The sequence below is a fragment of the Phyllostomus hastatus genome, unplaced genomic scaffold, assembly GCF_019186645.2.
Source record: "Phyllostomus hastatus isolate PE091 unplaced genomic scaffold, TTU_PhHast_1.1 phas_scaffold_11, whole genome shotgun sequence".
Taxonomy (NCBI): domain Eukaryota; kingdom Metazoa; phylum Chordata; class Mammalia; order Chiroptera; family Phyllostomidae; genus Phyllostomus; species Phyllostomus hastatus.
This window is the reverse complement of record NW_025334005.1, coordinates 1,884,379-1,901,504: the sequence shown is the minus strand read 5'-3', so window position 1 is coordinate 1,901,504 and position 17,126 is coordinate 1,884,379. Positions and strand designations below refer to the sequence as shown.

Sequence of the window (17,126 nt, the reverse complement as noted above, 5' to 3'; positions counted from 1 at the left end):
CCTGGTTTGTAGGCCTCTCCAATCCAACGTGGTGGCGCTCTACACAGCTTCAAGGGCCTGCCCTTCCCTAACCAATCGGAGATGCAGAAAGATGTTTCTGCATTTCCCCCCCTTCTTCCGTTACGCTACTAGCCAATCAGTTTACACTATGAAGAGTCGTCGAGAACCAAGCTCAGCCACCCGGACCAATCGCAGCGTCCCAAGCGGTAGGCTCCGCCCCTTGGCGGACAGGCCGCTCCGCAGGGGGAAGGAGCAGCAACCGTTCAAGGTGGGTGTTCTGGGCTCGGCTGCTGAGGCCGGGCCTGGGCAGCGCGGCTTCGGGGGCGAGTGCGGTGTCCCTGTTGGTCCTGCTGGCTCTGCGCCCGCGCCTCATCTCTGCGCGTTCAGGACCCGTGCTCCCGTGTCCTTGAGCGTGCCGCGGACGGACGGGGACGAGGCATCCTCCGGGCGCCTGCGCTGCCTGAGTCCTTGAGGTCAGAGGTCACGGGGAAGGTCGTGGAAGGAGCCGCTTTGGGCTCCTGGCACTGAAGTCAGTGGTCAAAAGAAATAGACTCTTTAGAGGTCACAGTTCACGGGAGGGGCACTCTTGAGCTCCGGGTAAATGCGCGGCTCCGGGCTAACCCCTTGACATGTAGGAACGCCCTTCGTTCTCATGACCCCCCATTCCTTACATGAGAAAACAGGCCAGGTGACCTCACCTGCCCAAGGTAAATAAGCAGCCTGAGAGACAGTTCCAGAAGGGCCTCGATGCTGGGGAAAGGAATTTGATCTTGAGGGTTATTTAAGCTCTAGAAGCTTTCCAGCAGGGGAGAGGCCCAGGTTCAAGTTCTGGTCCCAGCCTCCTGGTGTGTGACTTTGGACAAGTCCCGCAATACAAACGAGGTGCAGCTTCTCTCCTGTGCCTCTCTCGTGGGGTCCTCGTCAGGACAGAATGACAGTGCGTGTGGCCCCGAGCACAGTGCCTGGTGCAGTGCGCCTGTGGTCGATACTGGTGGCCGCTGGCAGTGTGGTTTGGGTCCGATTTGGAAGGACGAACAGGAAGGAGGGGTGGGGGGGCAGGAGCACTGGTGGGGGAGGGAGGGGGCGTGGATCTTAAAGATTTCCTAAAGGGGAGATAGATAGAACTTGGGGTCTGCCTCAAGCTGAGTCGAGTTGGGGTGGAGGGCTGGGAGGTGCCACCCCTGGGGGCAGGAAGGGCATTCGTGCCTCCGACAGGAATGGGGTTAAGTAGGAGACAAGATGACACAGTGGCCCTAAAGGCTGGGGGCCCCCTCAGAGCCAGAGTCCCTAGGGGGCCAGGCCTGGGACCCACCACACCTCCCTCCCCTCTCATGCCCACAGATGCGCTGCCTGCCCACGCCGGCGCTGCTTCGGGCTCTGGCCCAGGCGGTACGTGCAGGTAGGACCAAGGGAGCCTTCCCTGGGTGCGGGGACCCCGTGTCCCGGCCCGAGGTGGCAGCTGCACAGCATAACCTCTTCCCTTGCAGGGCATCCCGGTGCCCGGAGCCTGCACAGCAGCGCAGTGGCAGCCACCTACAGTGAGTCCCCGGGTGCCTGGAGCCTCAGGCTCTGCTGGCCACGGTCCTGCCAGGGGCCAGCGTCTTCCCCTCTCTGAGCCTCAGTTTCCACTCTGTACAATGAGGGTGACGATCAAGATGGACTTGATTCCTGGAGGGGAACAGAGTCCGCCGTTGCGGGGGTGGGGCCCCCCCATGGCTACACAGTGCACTCACAGAGCTCCCTCGTGTGGGGCGGGGAGCCCTGGGTGCCCGTGCCCTTTCCCAGGGTCCCACACGCAAGCCCCTTCCCATACCCCTCAACCCTGGGCTCAGATGGCCACACAGGCACAGGGAGACGTCAGCGAGGACTGCCCAGGGCCAGAGGCCCCGTTTGGGAAGGTCTGGTGAATGAACAACCCCCTGGGTTCGGCGCCCAATCATTGCACCTGCCCAAAGGGTGGGGCCTCATCTCCCCGAGCTGCGATCCTGGGGGGGAGGTGAGACTGTGAGACCCCCCCCCGCCGCAGCTTTCCTGCTTGCCTCCCCTGCAGAGTATGTGAACTTTCAAGAGCCCGCGATGGACATGAAGTCAGTGACTGACCGGGCGGCTCAAACCCTGATGTGGACTGAGCTCATTCGAGGTGGGCCTTTTGGGGAGGGCCAGATGGACTGGGGGGTTGCGCACCGATGGTCAAGGGTGAGGGCCCCACCCACCATGCCCACGCTGCCCACAGGACTGGGCATGACCCTGAGCTACCTGTTCCGGGAGCCAGCCACCATAAACTACCCATTTGAGAAGGGCCCGCTGAGCCCGCGCTTCCGCGGGGAGCACGCACTGCGCCGTTACCCGTCCGGGGAGGAGCGCTGCATCGCCTGCAAGCTGTGTGAGGCCGTCTGCCCCGCCCAGGTGAGCCCGGGCCCGGCTGACCGCACCGGCCCCCCGCCGCTGGGAGAGGGAGGCTGCAGCCTGCTGCCGCGGGGAAAGCGGGCAGCTTTGGGCCCGCACTCTGGCCCCCAGCCGGGTGCGCGTCCCCAGGAAACTCCCGTTCCCTCTCTGAGCCACTTCCCCCCGTGGCTGGGAGCAGCTCACAGTCAGTGAGTGAGTCAGCGCGGTCAGCTGCGAACTCTGAGCGGACCACGTGACGGCAGTGGGTCCTGCCCTGGGGGTCTGCTCGGGGATGTGTCTCGCAGGCCTGTGAGCCACAGGGTGGCACCCGAGGGTCTGTCTTTGTTGCCACACGCAGCAGCAGTTCCAGGAGCTTTGCCCGTGTGCTTGTCGGGGGGCCAGACGCCAGCACACGCGCCGCAGCTGGGGCCCTCCCTGTCCCCAGTCGCTGCTCCCGTGAACCCCTGAGTTTGCCTCTGTCGGGGGCTCCCTCACGGACCCCCCCAAGGTTGTGGCTGGTCAGTGTGGAAACACAGGCACAGCCGCAGTGGGCAGACCCCAGGCATGCCCAGCAGGGGCCCAAGCAGGCAGTGAACCCCCGTCCCCCCGCCCATGGCGGCTCCAGGGCCACGTCTTGGTGACTCAGGACGGCGCCTTTCTGAGTCCCAGCTCGCCTCCTGGACCGCTCCCAGGCTCCCCAGGCTGCAGGCCTCCGACCTGGAGCGCAGAGGGCCGCCCCCAGCAGGGATGACAGTGACGGTGCCCAAGTGGCAAGGGCCGTCTGGGGACCAGGCTCATGGCTCACTTGCCGCAACTCTGGGAAGTAGAGATTGTCACCCCCATTTTTATAGACGAGGAAACTGAGGCAGGAAGAGGTGAGCCTCCCCGCAAGGCCCCACTGTTAGCAGGAGGCGTGTGAGGGCCTTGGCCACCGCGCTCTGAAGGTCCTCCCGCCGCGGGAGGCCGCGGGCCGCCCGTTCCCCCAGCCGGCCCAAGGCTGCACCCGGGAACTTGGAGTTGAGGACCGGCCTTGGGGCCTGCGCTCTGGCCCTCACTCACCGCGTGGTTTCGGGAAGCCCCTCGGCCTCCTGCGCCCGTGCTCTCATCTCATCCGTCAAATGGAGAAAACAAGGCGTAAGGGGGAGGGCTGTTCGGTGTTCGAGCAGCGGTAACCGAACACCTCCTCCGGGCCGGGCCCCCTCAGGGCTCCAGGCGCCGCCTCGGAGAAGCAGGCGGTGGCCCGTGGGACTTGGGACTTGTGTTCTCGAGGTGACAAGTGGACGAGGAAAACGTCACCTAGGGGACAGGCTAAGGAGAGGCCGGTGAGGTGGACGTGGCGGGCGGCCTGTTGGGAGGAGAGTCGGGGAGGACGGAGCTGGGCTGAAGCCGTCCGTGACAGAGGGCGTCTGCTCCGCGTGACCCCGGGGCTGAGCCCCGGAGGGCGTGGGCATGGGCGGACTTGGGGTGGGGGTGAGCCGGGAGGGCTGACCCGGCACCCCGCGCCACCCACCAGGCCATCACCATCGAGGCCGAGCCGCGGGCCGACGGCAGCCGCCGGACCACCCGCTACGACATCGACATGACCAAGTGCATCTACTGCGGCTTCTGCCAGGAGGCCTGCCCCGTGGACGCCATCGTGGAGGTGAGCGCGCCCCCGGGCGGGGGGAGGGTGGGGCAGAGGCTCCTGGGAGGCGCCTGACGCGGCCACGCCTGCACCCCCCCCACCCACCCGCAGGGCCCCAACTTTGAGTTCTCCACGGAGACACATGAGGAGCTGCTGTACAACAAGGAGAAGCTGCTGAACAACGGGGACAAGTGGGAGGCCGAGATCGCCGCCAACATCCAGGCTGACTACCTGTACCGGTGACGCCCAGCCGGCCCGCAGCCCAATAAAGCAGCTCTGACCTCCCTCCCCTCTGTGGTCTCTGTCGTGGATCTGCCGCCCGAGCCACGGCCAGACTGTGGCCTGTGCGTTCCTCCAGGTCCCTCGGTGGGCTTGGGTCCTGGCCGTGGGCCACACATCTCCCCAGACATTTCCCCCGGGGCTCAGCGGGCCACCCGACAGCTGCAGTCTGGTGCTCCCCCAACTCTGGGTGCCCACAGGCCAGGCCCTGGGCCTGCCCTCTCGAGAGCCCCCCACAACCGAGACCGTGGGGACATAAATAGCCTCCCAAGGCCTCCGGCAGAAGCCCCCTCAGTGGCAGAAACTCGGCTGCCGGGTCATCCTTGTTGAAGTCTGGGGGAAGCCCGCTCCGAGGACGATGGTCACGAGACGGTGACACAGGCCCTGCTGCCCCTGAGCTGGCCCGGCCGGGCCTCCCGCCACATCCCCTTTTCTCCCCGAGTTCCCCAGACCAGGCTGCTGGCTTGGCTCCTCACGACTTCCTGCTTTGGGATTGCAGCCACGTCACGTGGCTCCTTCTGGGGCCCCACGCAAGCCCAGTGCAGGGCGGGAGCCCAGACCAGCCTTCCTGGGGTCCGAGCCAGGCACTGGCAGGGTTTCGGCGTGTTCCCCGCAGCCGGGGACCGGCTCAGAGAAGCAGAGTGACTTGCTCGGGGTCGCCGAGCCAGCCACCCGTGAAGACACTAACTCTGGTCTGAGAGCACTCGGTCCCCATTCCCCGACGTCCCCAGACGTACAGTACTTCGTGCAAAACGCTCGGGACCGGGAAGTGCTCCGGGTGCCCCCTCTGCTCGGGGACGCGCTGCACATTGGCACCGTCGAGGCTCCGACGAGACCCGCAGCAGAGAGACCCAGGCGTCCCCCAGCTTGCTCCCCGGCAGCCCTCTCCCAGGCCACTGCTGACACCTGGGCCGGGCTGGACCCCACCACTGGCCAAGGTGGGAGGGTGTCCACACTCCCGGGCGCAGCAGGGGAGCCCGGAGCAGGGAAGTGTCCGGCAGCCCCCGGAGCGGGGGGGGGCCCCCCTGCAAAACCAGGGAGTGGTGCGGGGCAGGCTCAGAAATCCCAGATGGCTCCTCACCGCTTTTCCCAGGCAGCCCGCCCTAGAGAGCTGGCCCGGAGCCCCGATGAGTCGACGCGAAAAGAATTAAATGCGTCAGACTATCCAGCCCCCGACTTCCCCTGCCAGAGTCCTGTCTTCCGCATCGGGACTGCAGCTCCCCGCCCCCTGCACCGAGCGGTGCAGACCTGCGACCCCTCTCCCCCACACGGGTGCTCCTCTGGTTGTGTTGACAGTCCCCTGGGGAAACAGCCCTGTGTCCTTCCGGAACATGTCCCCCGCTTTTCCTGGATGCTGACCTTGGCTGTGGCTGTTTCCAGTCCCTATTCTGGGGTTCCGTTCGCTCACCTCCCCCACCCCTCAGAGGCCATGGCAGTGCGGGGTTCGAGGGGCACCAGAGCCCAGGGGACCTGGTCCCTCCGGTCCCCAGCGGGGACAGTCCTGGTTTGTCTGAAGTGCAGGCAGCTGGATCGCTGTGAGCCCCAGCTCAGGGGTGCTGGGACACGATGCATCCCCTGGAGCTAAATCAGAGCAAGGACACTGGGAGTGACAGCCAGGGGGGTGACAGCGAAGTGCACAGCATTGCCCGGCAGCCTCAGGGTGGGTGGAGGGCCAGAGAGAGAGAGAACACGACCACGGCCTGCCCCTCCATGTCCTGCTGCCATCGAGGGAAGAGGCAGGAGAGGGGCAGCCACCCACCCAAGGGCACATACAGAGTGTGGGCCCTGCGGGGCCCTGTCCTGGGTGGTCAGAGGAAGGAAGGTGTAAGGACCGGCTGTAGCGCAGCCTCTCGGAAGAAGGAAGAAGTCCGCGGGGTGGGGAGCGTGCTGCACTTGTCCCCCACGCAGATTTGGGGCTCCAGGTCTGTATGTGATGGGGTCCCATCAGCCATAGGCCCACCGAGCCCTCCAGGTAGTGGGGGTTCCATTCCCTAGTCCCCAAGCCGGGCCTGGGCTCGGTGCCTCCCCAGCCCGGCCGTGAAGACGTGCCCAGTTGGCACTGGTCAGTGGCTCCGCTCTTGTCTCAGGGCCCCCACACTCCCAGCCCCGAGGGCTCTTCCAGCCTCGGGCTGGAAGCGAAGTCCGTGGCACGGTCAAAGCCCAGGCGCTCTGGGGGCGGGGCGGGGAGCGGGCGTGGCTTCGTTGGCCCCGCCCCTCCCGGTTCCGCTGGCGGGGAAGAGGGAGTTGTGTGGGCGCCCGCCGAGGCGGGGATCACACAGCCCGGATCAGAGCGCAGAGCGAGCCGAGCGCCGCTGCGTGCGGCCGACCTGCGGGTGAGTGCCCGCACCGGGGCTGAGGCCCCGCTGGGGCCCCGGGGGCGACGGGGAGGAGGCAGAGGAGGATCGATGTTAACAGCTGCTAACAACTGCTGAGCCCAACTCCGCCGGGCCTGGCGGCACTCGGGGATTTTCTCCGCTGCATCTCCCGTGGAGGGAGCGACCGATTCTGCAGATGAGGCAAACTGAGACCCAGCCAACGCGGAAGAAGCAGGGCTGGAGGCAGCTCCAGGAGGCGGGGTCATCCTGACCCCAGAGCCCAGCATTCTGGGGCCGAGTGGGGCGACCTTCTCCAGCGCAGCCAGCCCACCGTCGGGGGCTGGGGGGACCAGGAAGCGCGGAGGGGCGAGGAGGAGGAGGAGTGGGCTGGACCCTGAAGGCCACAGGGCCTGCACCTTCATCTGTTCCTTGAACAGGACTGGGGTGGCCCCTGGTTCGAGCACGGGTGAGGGACCCTGAGATATAGGCTGTGGGCCAGGGGAGGGGCCTGGCCAGCCCCCTACATTCCTGTGCCCACCATAACTTGTCCCACCCAGGGAGGTGCCCAGGCCCGAGGACCCTGGGAGTCAGGGCCACCAGGCTGTATTCGCCACAGCTGCGGCACTCCAGGGGTCCCCAGACCCCTACAGCCGCCGTTTTGGCCAGCCCGACTCTTTGGGGTGCCCGGGGCAGAAAACAGTCCTCCCCTGAGCACATGTTTGGCCCTGGGGCTTCCAAACGGAAGCAGGCCTGGTCCTGCCCGACCCGGCCACCTCCTGACCACCTGATCCTGGACCCCACCCCTGCAAGGCTCACTGGGCCGGGCAGCAAACAGGCTGCAGCGCCCTGTTCCTGCAGCCGCCCCATCAGGTTTAAATGAGGTGGCCTGGGGCAGGGATTACCTGGGGCCCGTGGTCACTTTTGTCATCATCCCATCCAGCTCCTGTCTCTGCTGGGGGTGGCCAAGTTTCTTTTAGCCAAAGAGGAAGTGGAAGCTCAGAGAGGGCAAGAGATTTCCCCAGGGTCACATAGCTAGCTCCAGCCTGGACAGGGCTCCTAGCACCGGTCCCTGACTCTCCAGGAGGGCAGCCCCCTCCTACACACCCTTCCCTGTCCGGGGCCTGGCGCGTCTACAGCCTCAGGCTGCCTCCAGGGCATCCTCCCCCGTCCCCAGCTGGGGACGGGGCTGCATTCCCGATTTAGACTTAAGTAACCGAGGCCCGGGGGGAAGGAAGTAACCAGCTGGCCCAGCCCCAGCCCACCCAGGCCGCAGGCCAGCCATGCTGGTGCCAGATCTCCACCCTGGTTGGGGGGGCCCCAACCCATGCCTATCTCCTCTTCCTTCCCCCAGTTTGAGCTAAGGAAACTGAGTGTCAAGAGGGAGAGTGGCTGGCCCTGGGTTCAAGAGCAGAGGCCACAGAGCCCTGGCTTGTGGGTGGGACTTGTGCAGGGCCCACTGGAGGCCACCATGCCCCCCCGCCCCACTCCCCGTTGGCGTTTGAGCAAGGCCCTGCCAGGCCCTTCCGGCCCATTTCAAAGTGTCTGCAGTTTCACTTTCAGTGGTTTCGACACCTGGAAGGCTGCTCCAACCCGCACCCACAGCGGCTGCCACCAGGCAGCCCAGGCCACAGGGGAAGGTCCCCTGTTCGTCAGCGCCCTGTCTGCCCTCACCGAGCCCCTGGGAACCCAGGGGAGACGCCCACCCCCTTGGCACACACAGACACAGGAGGGGAGCTCCAGCTGCCTGTGGAGACAGGCCTGACCCCAGCCCGGGTGTCAGTTGTCACCGATGTTCCCTGGGGTAGAAAGATAAGGGCTAAGTCACCAGCTAAGGCTGTCTGTGGCAGCCAGGAGGCCGCTGTTGGAGGCGACCCTTGGCCTGGGGCTCCAGGGCTGAGCAGGATCAGGGTGAGGGCGGGTCACAGAGGAGGGTCGATGGCGGCAGAGGCCAGGTGTGGGCAGAGCCGGTGTCACCAGGAGCCACCAGGAGCCACCAGGGGTAGAGGAGCCAGCTGGGCAAGAGCTTGAAGTTGGGCTGTGGGCCAGGCTGTGGGGTTAGCTGGGCCAGGCTCCTTACTTCCATGTGATCTCAGCCCCCCGTCAAGCCTTTCTGGGCCTCAGTTTCCCCATCTGTCAGATGGAGGAGGTTGCCGGACCCTCTAGGATCATGTGAGCTGAGGCGCACGGAGTTCCTGCCTGCGGCCTGTGTCCGGCTGAGCCCGCCCCTCCCGGCCGCCCTGCAGGACCATGGGCTCCATGTTCCGGAGCGAGGAGGTGTCCCTGGTCCAGCTCTTCCTGCCCACGGCGGCCGCCTACACCTGCGTGAGCCAGCTGGGCGAGCTGGGCCTCGTGGAGTTCAGAGACGTGAGTGGGGCCAGGAAGGCGCAGGAGGGCACCTCGTGGTGGGGGGTCCCGCCTGGCAGGCCCCGTCCTCCTGTAGCAGCCGCCAGCCCTTCCCGACTCCCTCAGCCTCTGCCCGCTCCACCCTTACGAAGGCGGCTTTCTTCCCCTGAAGCCGCCCTGCCCCAGCCTGGGTTCAGCCAGGCCTCCTGGGCCCTGCCCTGCTCCTCTGGGGGTCTGGTCTGTCTCCAGCTGAAGGTTCACAGTGTGCATAGCACCTTTTGGGGCGGGGAGGCAGCTATAGCCTGTGGAGAGTCGGGCCTGGGCCTGGGGGTGGGGACCTCCCTGCCCCCCGCCCCCAGGGAAACGAGCCCCTCCACCCAACCCCCACAGCTCAACGCCTCGGTGAGCGCCTTCCAGAGACGCTTTGTGGTCGACATTCGGCGCTGTGAGGAGCTGGAGAAGACCTTCAGTGAGTTGGCCCCAGGCCCACATCCCAGGCAGGCTTCCTGGAGGAGGAGCTTGGTCTGAAGGGAAGAGTCAGGGTCGCCCAGGTGGAAGGCAGAGAAGGGAGGTCCAGGCTGGGCCCTGCAGCGCCAGGTCAGGGAAGCTGGGGCCTCTGGGAATGACCTCTCCATTCTTTTTTTATTTTGTCCTCATCTGAGGACGTGTGTATTGATTTGAAAGAGGAGGGGAGGGAGAGAGAGAGAGAAACATTGTTGTGAGAGAGAAACATCGATCCGTTGCCTTCTGTATGTGCCCTAACTGGGGACCAAACCCCAGCCCAGGCATTAGCCCCGACCGGGAATCAAACCTGAAACCTTTGGGTTTGCGGGACGACGCCCAACCGACCGAGCCACACAGGCCAGGGCAACCCCTCCACTCTTGGGAACAGAGCGGCCTTGGGGGAGGGGGAGCTGAGCGGAGGGCCTGGGCCAGGGCCGGCTTGGAGAAGGCCTTGCATCCCGCGTGAGGGCCCAGGAATGTGTCCTGTGGAGCCGCTGTGGTTCGTAAGCGTGACCAGTTCTCTCCGCTGCAGATGGACCCGGGTGGGCAGAGGCCGGGATCCAGGGCCAGCTGCCCCAGGGAGCAGCAGTCCCTTCCTAGACCTGGGCCAGAGCTCTGGGAGCCCCTCCGGGAGGAGCCTGAGGGCGGGCGGGCAGATCCAGCATGTCCTGTGATGGTTTGATGGTTTGACTGATAGCGTATAAGTAGCCAGCAGGCACTGTGTGGGCCTCCACGCCAGCTCTCGTCTCAGGCCCCGTGACACGAGTCCGCCGTGGGCCCGGCTCCGGGCCAGGCAGGGGCCACGGGCCTGGAGAGGGAGAGCAGCTGGGTGAGCTCAGGGGGAGGGGCGCAGACCCATGGGGATGGAGGTCTGGCCTGGCGTTTCCTGGGGGTCTTGGACCCAGTTGAATCCATTAGGGAGTGGCCAGTGGAGTCTGGGGTAGCCCTTGGGACCCCCCAGCATTAGCCAGCCCTTGGCTAACAGTGGCCATTAGCCAGTGGGGTGGTCTCTCCTGACACCCATCTCTGCACCCAGCGTTCCTGCAGGAGGAGGTTTGGCGGGCTGGGCTGGCACTGCCCCCGCCCGAGGCTGGGCTGCCGGCGCCCCCGCCCCGAGACCTGCTGCGCATCCAGGAGGAGACTGACCGCCTGGCCCAGGAGCTCCGGGAAGTGCGGAAGAACCACCAGACGCTGCGGGCCCAGCTGCACGAGCTGCAGCTCCACGCGGCCGTGCTGGGCCAGGGCCAGGGCCCCCAGGTCAGCTCCAGCTCAGGCCGGCGCAGGGGAGCGGGCAGGGTGCCGGGCCCCGCTGGGGCCAGGGCTCACGGTGCCTCTCCACTCCCAGTTGGCAGCCACCCACACAGACGGTCCCTCTGAGAGGACCCCCCTGCTCCAGTCACCTGGGGGGCCGCACCAGGACCTGAGGGTCAAGTGAGTGAGGGCAGCTTCACGCTCTTTCCCCTTTGTCCTGTCAACCCCAGGGGCCCCAAGTGATGGGCCCGGCTGGGCCGGGTGCAGACTCCTTGCCCAGTGTTCTCCCTCGCCCTGCCTCCTCCTGCTTCCTCCCTCCGGCCCGAGTGTTCCTTGCTTCTGGGGATTTCTCCCCGGACTGGTGGGCTCTTGCCTTCTCCCCGGGGGCAGGGCCAGTGCGCCCTGGGCGGGGCCTGGCCCTGGGGTGGCCTGGCTGGGGCGGGGCAGGGGCAGGGGCAGGCAGGCGCAGCCCCACCCAGCCCTGCCTGGCCCGCAGCTTCGTGGCAGGTGCCGTGGAGCCCCAGAAGGCGGCCGCCCTGGAGCGCCTGCTCTGGAGGGCCTGCCGCGGCTTCCTCATCGCCAGCTTCAGGGAGACGGAGCAGCAGCTGGCGGACCCGGTGACGGTGAGCAGACGGCGGGGGCACCGTGGGCTGGGGGCGCGCGCTGGGCGGAGCCGGGACTCCCCGGTAAACTGGGCCTCGCTCGCTCGGCAGGGCGAGCCCGCCACGTGGATGACCTTCCTCATCTCCTACTGGGGCGAGCAGATCGGGCAGAAGATCCGCAAGATCACTGACTGGTGAGCCCCCTGCGCCCGGGCCCCTGCTGTCCCCTCCGGGGAGCCCGCCCTGTCCCCCGCACTGCCCTGCGAACTTCAGCCTCCAGCCTCTGCCTAGCCCAGAACGCCCCCCCCCCCGGCCCCACCTCATGACGCCTGTTCCCGCCACCAGCTTCCGCTGCCACGTGTTTCCGTTCGAGGACCAGGAGGAGGCCCGCCGAGGAGCCCTGCAGCAGCTGCGGCAGCAGAGCCACGAGCTGGGGGAGGTGGGTGTCCGTGGCCCGGAGGACCCTGGCCCTGCCCCTCCCCCCCCCCCGCTGCCCCCTCCTCCTGACCCCTGGGGCCCGCCCGCCCCTCCTGACCGCTCGCTCGCTCTGCTTCAGGTCCTGGCGGAGACGGAGCGCTTCCTGAGCCAGGTGCTGGGCCGGGTGCAGCAGCTGCTGCCCCCCTGGCAGGTGCAGGTCCGCAAGATGAAGGCCGTGTACCTGGCCCTCAACCAGTGCAGCGTGAGCGCCACACACAAGTGCCTCATCGCCGAGGCCTGGTGCGCCTCGCGCGACCTGCCCGCCCTGCAGCAGGCGCTGCTGGAGAGCTCGGTGAGCCTCCCCGCCCTGCCCCGCCCCCCGGCCGCAGCTGTGTCGTTGCCTCACCACACGCCACCCATTCCCAGCGCCATGCCTTCGCCAGGGCTCCCCGCCCTCGGGGAGTTCGTCCTGATGGCCGCCCTGGCCCAGCGAGGTCACCATCCCCTGGCTTCCCAGAGCCCCCCGGGGGTGGGCTGTTGCACCCTGGCAGCTGCGGTTAAGTGAGAAACCACATTCAAACCCAGACTCTGCAGGCTGGAGGGAGCCTCGGGCTTCTCATCTGTGAAGTGGGCGCAATGCCCCTGCCTGCAGGGGTCGCTGGGATGTGAACACACCACAGGCCGCCCGTGCCTCGTGGGTGCTCACAGGTGGCAGTGGGGCTGCCTCTCCCGGGCTACCCAGACCAGCCGGTGTGGGCTTCTGTTTCCCAAGCAACTCGAGTCCAGCTGGCTCTCCGCTGAGCTCCTGAGTGGGGGCAGGTGGGGCTGGTCGGCCCAGTTCAGAGTACGGGGGCTGACCCCGGGCCCCCAGCGCTGGCCCAGCCAGCCCCCTCGCTGCTGCTCCGTGTCTCCACCTGGGCCTTGCTGGGGCGTCTGAGAGTCCCAGAAGGCCCGGCCACCAGTCTCCTCTTTCTGTCTGTCTGTCTGTCTGTCTGTCTGCGCTGGGCGCCCCAGAGGGAGGCCGGCGTGAGCGCCGTGGTTCACCGCATCCCCTGCCGGGACATGCCCCCCACGCTCATCCGCACCACCCGCTTCACGACCAGCTTCCAGGGCATCGTGGACGCCTACGGCGTGGGCCGCTACCAGGAGGTCAACCCCGGTGAGAGCTCAGTGCCCACCCCGCTCTGCTTTGGCGGACGCCTGGGAGGGCGGTGTCTACGCTGGGCCCGCCCCGCCCTCCGGAGGGGAGGGGAGGGGCGCACTCCCCGTCGTGCTCCCGCACTCCCACACTCTTGGGGCGCAGTGTTTATCCCAGCCACCCCCGCCCCCATGAAGCTCACAGGGGAGCCGGCAGGGGTTGAGCGCTGGGAGGAGGCTCTGCAGACGAGTGGCCGGGTTCGAGGTGCGACCCGCTCGCCTCAGCAAGCACCGTAGCGTCTCTGAGCCTCAGTGGCCTCACCTGTAAAATGGGAACGAGGCCCGGAGAGGTGAACAGTCGTCAGGTGTGGCAAACGGGGGGCCGCGGGCCAAAGCGAGACCAGACCCGCGCTGGCGTGTCCCGCTGGGCCGCGCCACGTTTCGGAGGAAGCGCGCTCACCCCGGGGCCCCCTGCACGGAGAGGCACGGAGAGGCGCGTCGCGCGCCGGGGGCCCGGCTGACCGCAGGCCCCTGCCCCGCAGCGCCCTACACCATCATCACCTTCCCCTTCCTCTTCGCTGTCATGTTCGGGGACGTGGGCCACGGGCTGCTCATGTTCCTCTTCGCCCTGGCCATGGTGCTGGCTGAGGACCGGCCGGCCGTGAAGTCGGCGAAGAACGAGGTGAGGGCGCGTGGGGGGAGGGGGGCGGGCCCTGGCGGGCGGCGCAGCGCGGCCCGGCCCCGCCTCACGGCCGCCGCCCGCAGATCTGGCGGACCTTCTTCAGCGGCCGCTACCTGCTGCTGCTCATGGGCCTCTTCTCCGTCTACACCGGCTTCATCTACAACGAGTGCTTCAGCCGCGCCACCACCATCTTCCCCTCGGGCTGGAGCGTGGCCGCCATGGCCAACCAGTCCGGCTGGAGGTGAGGCCCGCCCCACGGCGCCCCCTGCCGGGTCCCGCCACGCCGGTCCCCGCTGCCCTGACCGCCCTGCCCCGCTGTTGCCGCAGCGACACATTCCTGGCGGAGCACCCGCTGCTCGCCCTGGACCCCAACGTTACCGGCGTCTTCCTGGGACCGTACCCCTTCGGCATCGACCCCGTGAGTCCTGGTGGCTGGCCCTGGGTGCCGCAGGCCGGCGGGACGGAGGCCGGTTCTGGTGCAGGAGGCGTGGCCCCCCCTGCAGCACCGCACAGGGCAGAGAGGGTGTCGTGGTGGCGGCAGCAGGCGGTCCCTGTGGCGCCCTCTGTTCTGAGACCTCTGTGTGCAGTGGCCTTACATGTCACTCACGTGACAGCCCCCCCCCCCGTTAGCACTGTTCCCTTTTGACGGGGTTCCGTGCCCAAGGGGACCCAGGTGGGGAGAGCCTGGGTTGGGTCTGTGCTTAACCAGCAGCCCCTGCGGCCTCTCGGGGGCGGGGCGGGGGCAGGGGTGGGCAGATGGTGCCGAGGCCCAAAGGGGACAAACAGGCTGATGAGAGTGGCAAGGGGCTCTCTTGGAGGCCCCTGCGTGACACCCGTGCCCCCCACCCCGCCACCCCAGATCTGGAGCCTGGCTGTCAACCACCTGAGCTTCCTCAACTCCTTCAAGATGAAGATGTCCGTCATCCTGGGGGTCACCCACATGGCCTTCGGGGTGGTCCTGGGAGTCTTCAACCACGTGTGAGGGCCCGGGCTCCGGCGGGGGCGGGGGCGGGGGCCGCGGGGCCGGGGCGCTGCGCTGTGCTGACCTGACCCTCCCGCCCCAGGCACTTCGGCCAGTGGCACCGGCTGCTGCTGGAGACGCTGCCCGAGCTGGTCTTCCTCCTGGGCCTGTTCGGCTACCTGGTCTTCCTGATCTGCTACAAATGGCTGCGCGTGTCGGCCGCCGGCGCCACCTCCGCCCCCAGCATCCTCATCCACTTCATCAACATGTTTCTCTTCTCCCGCAGCCCCACCAACCGGCCACTCTTCCCTGGCCAGGTGGGCCGGGGTGGGCCCTCCCTGCAGGGGCCGCCCCCTGGTCACCGGGCCGCTCAGAGCTGCCGGGTCCTCGCCTGAGAGACGGGGGTGCAGGCCCGAGGCGGAGAGACACGGAGGTCCAGGGCCTGGGCAGCAGGAGGCCCCCGGCGTGGTGGGGGTTGGGGGGCACACGATGGGTCCCAGAGTCCTGCAGCCCCTTCTCTGGGAGGACTACCTCGCCATACTGTGCGGGGCTCCCGGGGGCCCTGCCAGTGGATGGAGCCGGGTGTGCCGCCCGCAGCGGCTCCCTGACCCGAGCCCCCGCCCCTGCAGGAGGCGGTGCAGTCCGCACTGGTGGTCCTGGCCCTGGCCACGGTGCCCGTCCTGCTGCTCGGCACGCCCCTGTTCCTCCACTGGAAGCACTGGCGTCACCTGAAGAGGAGGCACGCTGGCCAAGTGCAGGTAGGGTGGTGCCGCTGCCAGCCCACGACACCCCGGGCCAGCCCCACGCCCCCCGGTGCTCAGGCAGTGGCGAGGGGCCGCATGGCCCGTCCGCGGCGGGGCTGCTGATGCCGCCCGCTCCCTGTTCCTAGGACGAGGTCAAGACGGGGCTTCTGGACTCGGGAGACCCGTCCGTGGCCGGCTGGGGCTCTGACGAGGAGAAGGCGGGGTGCTCAGGGGACCACGAGGAGGCCGAGGTGGGTGTGGCGCCTCCCCGGGAAGGGGTGGCGGCCGGCTGGCCGGCCTGGCTCGCCCCTCACCGCCGCCCCTCCCCCCTCCCGTGCCCTCCCCAGTTTGCTCTCTCTGAGGTGCTCATGCACCAGGCCATCCACACCATCGAGTTCTGCCTGGGCTGCATCTCCAACACGGCCTCCTACCTGCGCCTCTGGGCCCTGAGCCTGGCCCATGCCCGTGAGTGACCTGCGTGGTGGGTGGCCTGCCACAGCCAGGTCCTGGCTCCACCCCGCACATGCACAGCTGCTGGCCGGCTGGGCAGCCTGGGCAGGCCACTTCTCCAGGCCCCAGGGTCCCCCTCTGTGATGTGGGGACCTCAGAGGAGGTTTCGGGCAACTGAGGGGACTGCGTGGGAGACCCCGGCCCCAGGTCCCCACTGCTCCCCCCTCACCCACAGAGCTGTCGGAGGTGCTGTGGGCCATGGTGATGCGTGTGGGCCTGGGCAGGGGCCGAGAGATAGGCGTGACGGCCGTGGTGCTGGTCCCCATCTTCGCCGGCTTTGCCGTGTTGACCGTGGCCATCCTGCTGGTGATGGAGGGGCTCTCGGCCTTCCTGCACGCGCTGCGGCTGCACTGGTGAGCGGCCGGGTGGCCGGGGGAGGCTGGCGGCACGTGCGGCGGGGGCAGGGCGCGGGGCCCATCCCTCACCGGCACCTTCCCCTCCCCCCAGGGTGGAGTTCCAGAACAAGTTCTACTCGGGCACCGGCTACAGGCTGAACCCCTTCACCTTCGCTGTGGAGGATGAGTAGCACTCGCCGGGGGCCACGCCCAGCTCCCGGAGTGAGGCGGGAACGGAATAAAGAGCCGAGGCCCAGGACTGTGTCTGGGTCCTGTCTGGACCGCGGGGGCGGGGAGGCTGCTGCGGCGGGGCCCTGGGCTGGGGGCAGCCTCGGTGCCTGGCTGTCACTGCCTCCTTTGCAGCCCAGCAGGGTGGTAGGCACCGGCCCGGGAGCTGGGGCCTCGAGCACTCGAGGCGAGAGGACCCACGGGCACACCTACGATAGTCCCCAACTCTTGGGGGGCAGGACTGGGGAGGGGTGTTCCCGGCAGGGCCCCGGAGGGCAGCCTCTGCCGCTGGCGGTGTGCGGGCTGGCTGCTCGAAGACGTCCCAGACGCCCCGGGTGGGGAGGGCGGCGCCTGGTGCGAACTGGCCACAGTCCCACCCCTCGTGCTGCTGGCGGCGGCCTCAGGCACGCAATGCTCTCACGCGGAGAGCAGCCTGGGACGCTCTGCACGGGGTGAGCTGTGGCGGCCACCATCCGGCAGAGAGGGCAGCTGCCAGGGTTGGGAAGAGGGCTGAGCGGGACCCCGGGCCCATCCTCGCGGTCGCGGGAGGCTGCGGCCTCTGCTACCTCCCTGGGCGTGCAGTCCGGCTACCCTGACGCCGCCCTCCCTCTGCTGGGGTTGGGGGTGGTGTCCTGGAGTTTTCTGGCCTGGGTCCCACTGCCCGCTGGGAGGCGGAGCCAATACTGTTTGTTCGGAGGCCCCGCTCTCTCCAGAGGGAAACCCCCAGAACAAAGGCCTCCCCGAGGCTGGACGCCCTGGGCACGGCGAGGCAGGGGACTCAGCCCCATCACTGTGGCTCTGAGCTGGCCA

General features: G+C 67.9%; 2 protein-coding genes across 6 annotated transcripts; both read left to right on the top strand.

Annotated features, from left to right (window-relative positions):
- The first annotated feature begins 181 nt into the window (after positions 1–181).
- Positions 182–4,297, top strand: NDUFS8 (NADH:ubiquinone oxidoreductase core subunit S8). Of its 2 annotated transcripts, none has more exons than XM_045854723.1 (7): positions 182–268; positions 1,342–1,399; positions 1,488–1,538; positions 2,051–2,140; positions 2,234–2,406; positions 3,899–4,027; positions 4,121–4,297. In XM_045854723.1, the coding sequence occupies exons 2-7, from the start codon at positions 1,342–1,344 to the stop codon at positions 4,250–4,252; spliced, it is 633 nt and encodes a 210-aa protein (XP_045710679.1). In that variant the 5' UTR covers positions 182–268; the 3' UTR covers positions 4,253–4,297. The 2 variants fall into 2 exon arrangements, with proteins under 2 accessions (XP_045710679.1, XP_045710680.1); XM_045854724.1 differs by lacking the exon at positions 182–268 and adding an exon at positions 275–473.
- Positions 4,298–6,512: 2,215 nt separating this feature from the next.
- TCIRG1 (T cell immune regulator 1, ATPase H+ transporting V0 subunit a3) lies at positions 6,513–16,345 on the top strand. Of its 4 annotated transcripts, none has more exons than XM_045855227.1 (20): positions 6,513–6,621; positions 8,847–8,967; positions 9,337–9,415; positions 10,487–10,707; positions 10,796–10,881; positions 11,198–11,324; positions 11,415–11,497; positions 11,649–11,742; positions 11,860–12,072; positions 12,735–12,879; positions 13,400–13,539; positions 13,623–13,780; positions 13,867–13,957; positions 14,399–14,517; positions 14,604–14,817; positions 15,130–15,258; positions 15,390–15,494; positions 15,591–15,708; positions 15,929–16,106; positions 16,201–16,345. In XM_045855227.1, exons 2-20 carry the CDS (start codon positions 8,851–8,853, stop codon positions 16,277–16,279), a joined length of 2,496 nt encoding a protein of 831 aa, XP_045711183.1. In that variant the 5' UTR covers positions 6,513–6,621; positions 8,847–8,850; the 3' UTR covers positions 16,280–16,345. The 4 variants fall into 4 exon arrangements, with proteins under 4 accessions (XP_045711183.1, XP_045711184.1, XP_045711182.1 ...); XM_045855228.1 differs by having other exon boundaries at positions 6,521–6,621; positions 8,741–8,967; XM_045855226.1 differs by having other exon boundaries at positions 6,521–6,621; positions 8,725–8,967.
- Positions 16,346–17,126: the final 781 nt, after the last annotated feature.

Coding starts and splice junctions, on each gene's coding strand:
- TCIRG1 (XM_045855227.1), top strand. CDS start 8,851: ATGGGCTCCATGTTCCGGAGCGAGGAGGTGTCCCTGGTCCAGCTCTTC. Junction 9,416..10,486: donor GGAGCTGGAGAAGACCTTCA/GTGAGTTGGCCC, acceptor CTCTGCACCCAG/CGTTCCTGCAGGAGGAGGTT. Junction 14,818..15,129: donor GGCCACTCTTCCCTGGCCAG/GTGGGCCGGGGT, acceptor CCGCCCCTGCAG/GAGGCGGTGCAGTCCGCACT.
- NDUFS8 (XM_045854723.1), top strand. CDS start 1,342: ATGCGCTGCCTGCCCACGCCGGCGCTGCTTCGGGCTCTGGCCCAGGCG. Junction 1,539..2,050: donor CGCAGTGGCAGCCACCTACA/GTGAGTCCCCGG, acceptor CCTCCCCTGCAG/AGTATGTGAACTTTCAAGAG. Junction 2,407..3,898: donor AGGCCGTCTGCCCCGCCCAG/GTGAGCCCGGGC, acceptor GCCACCCACCAG/GCCATCACCATCGAGGCCGA.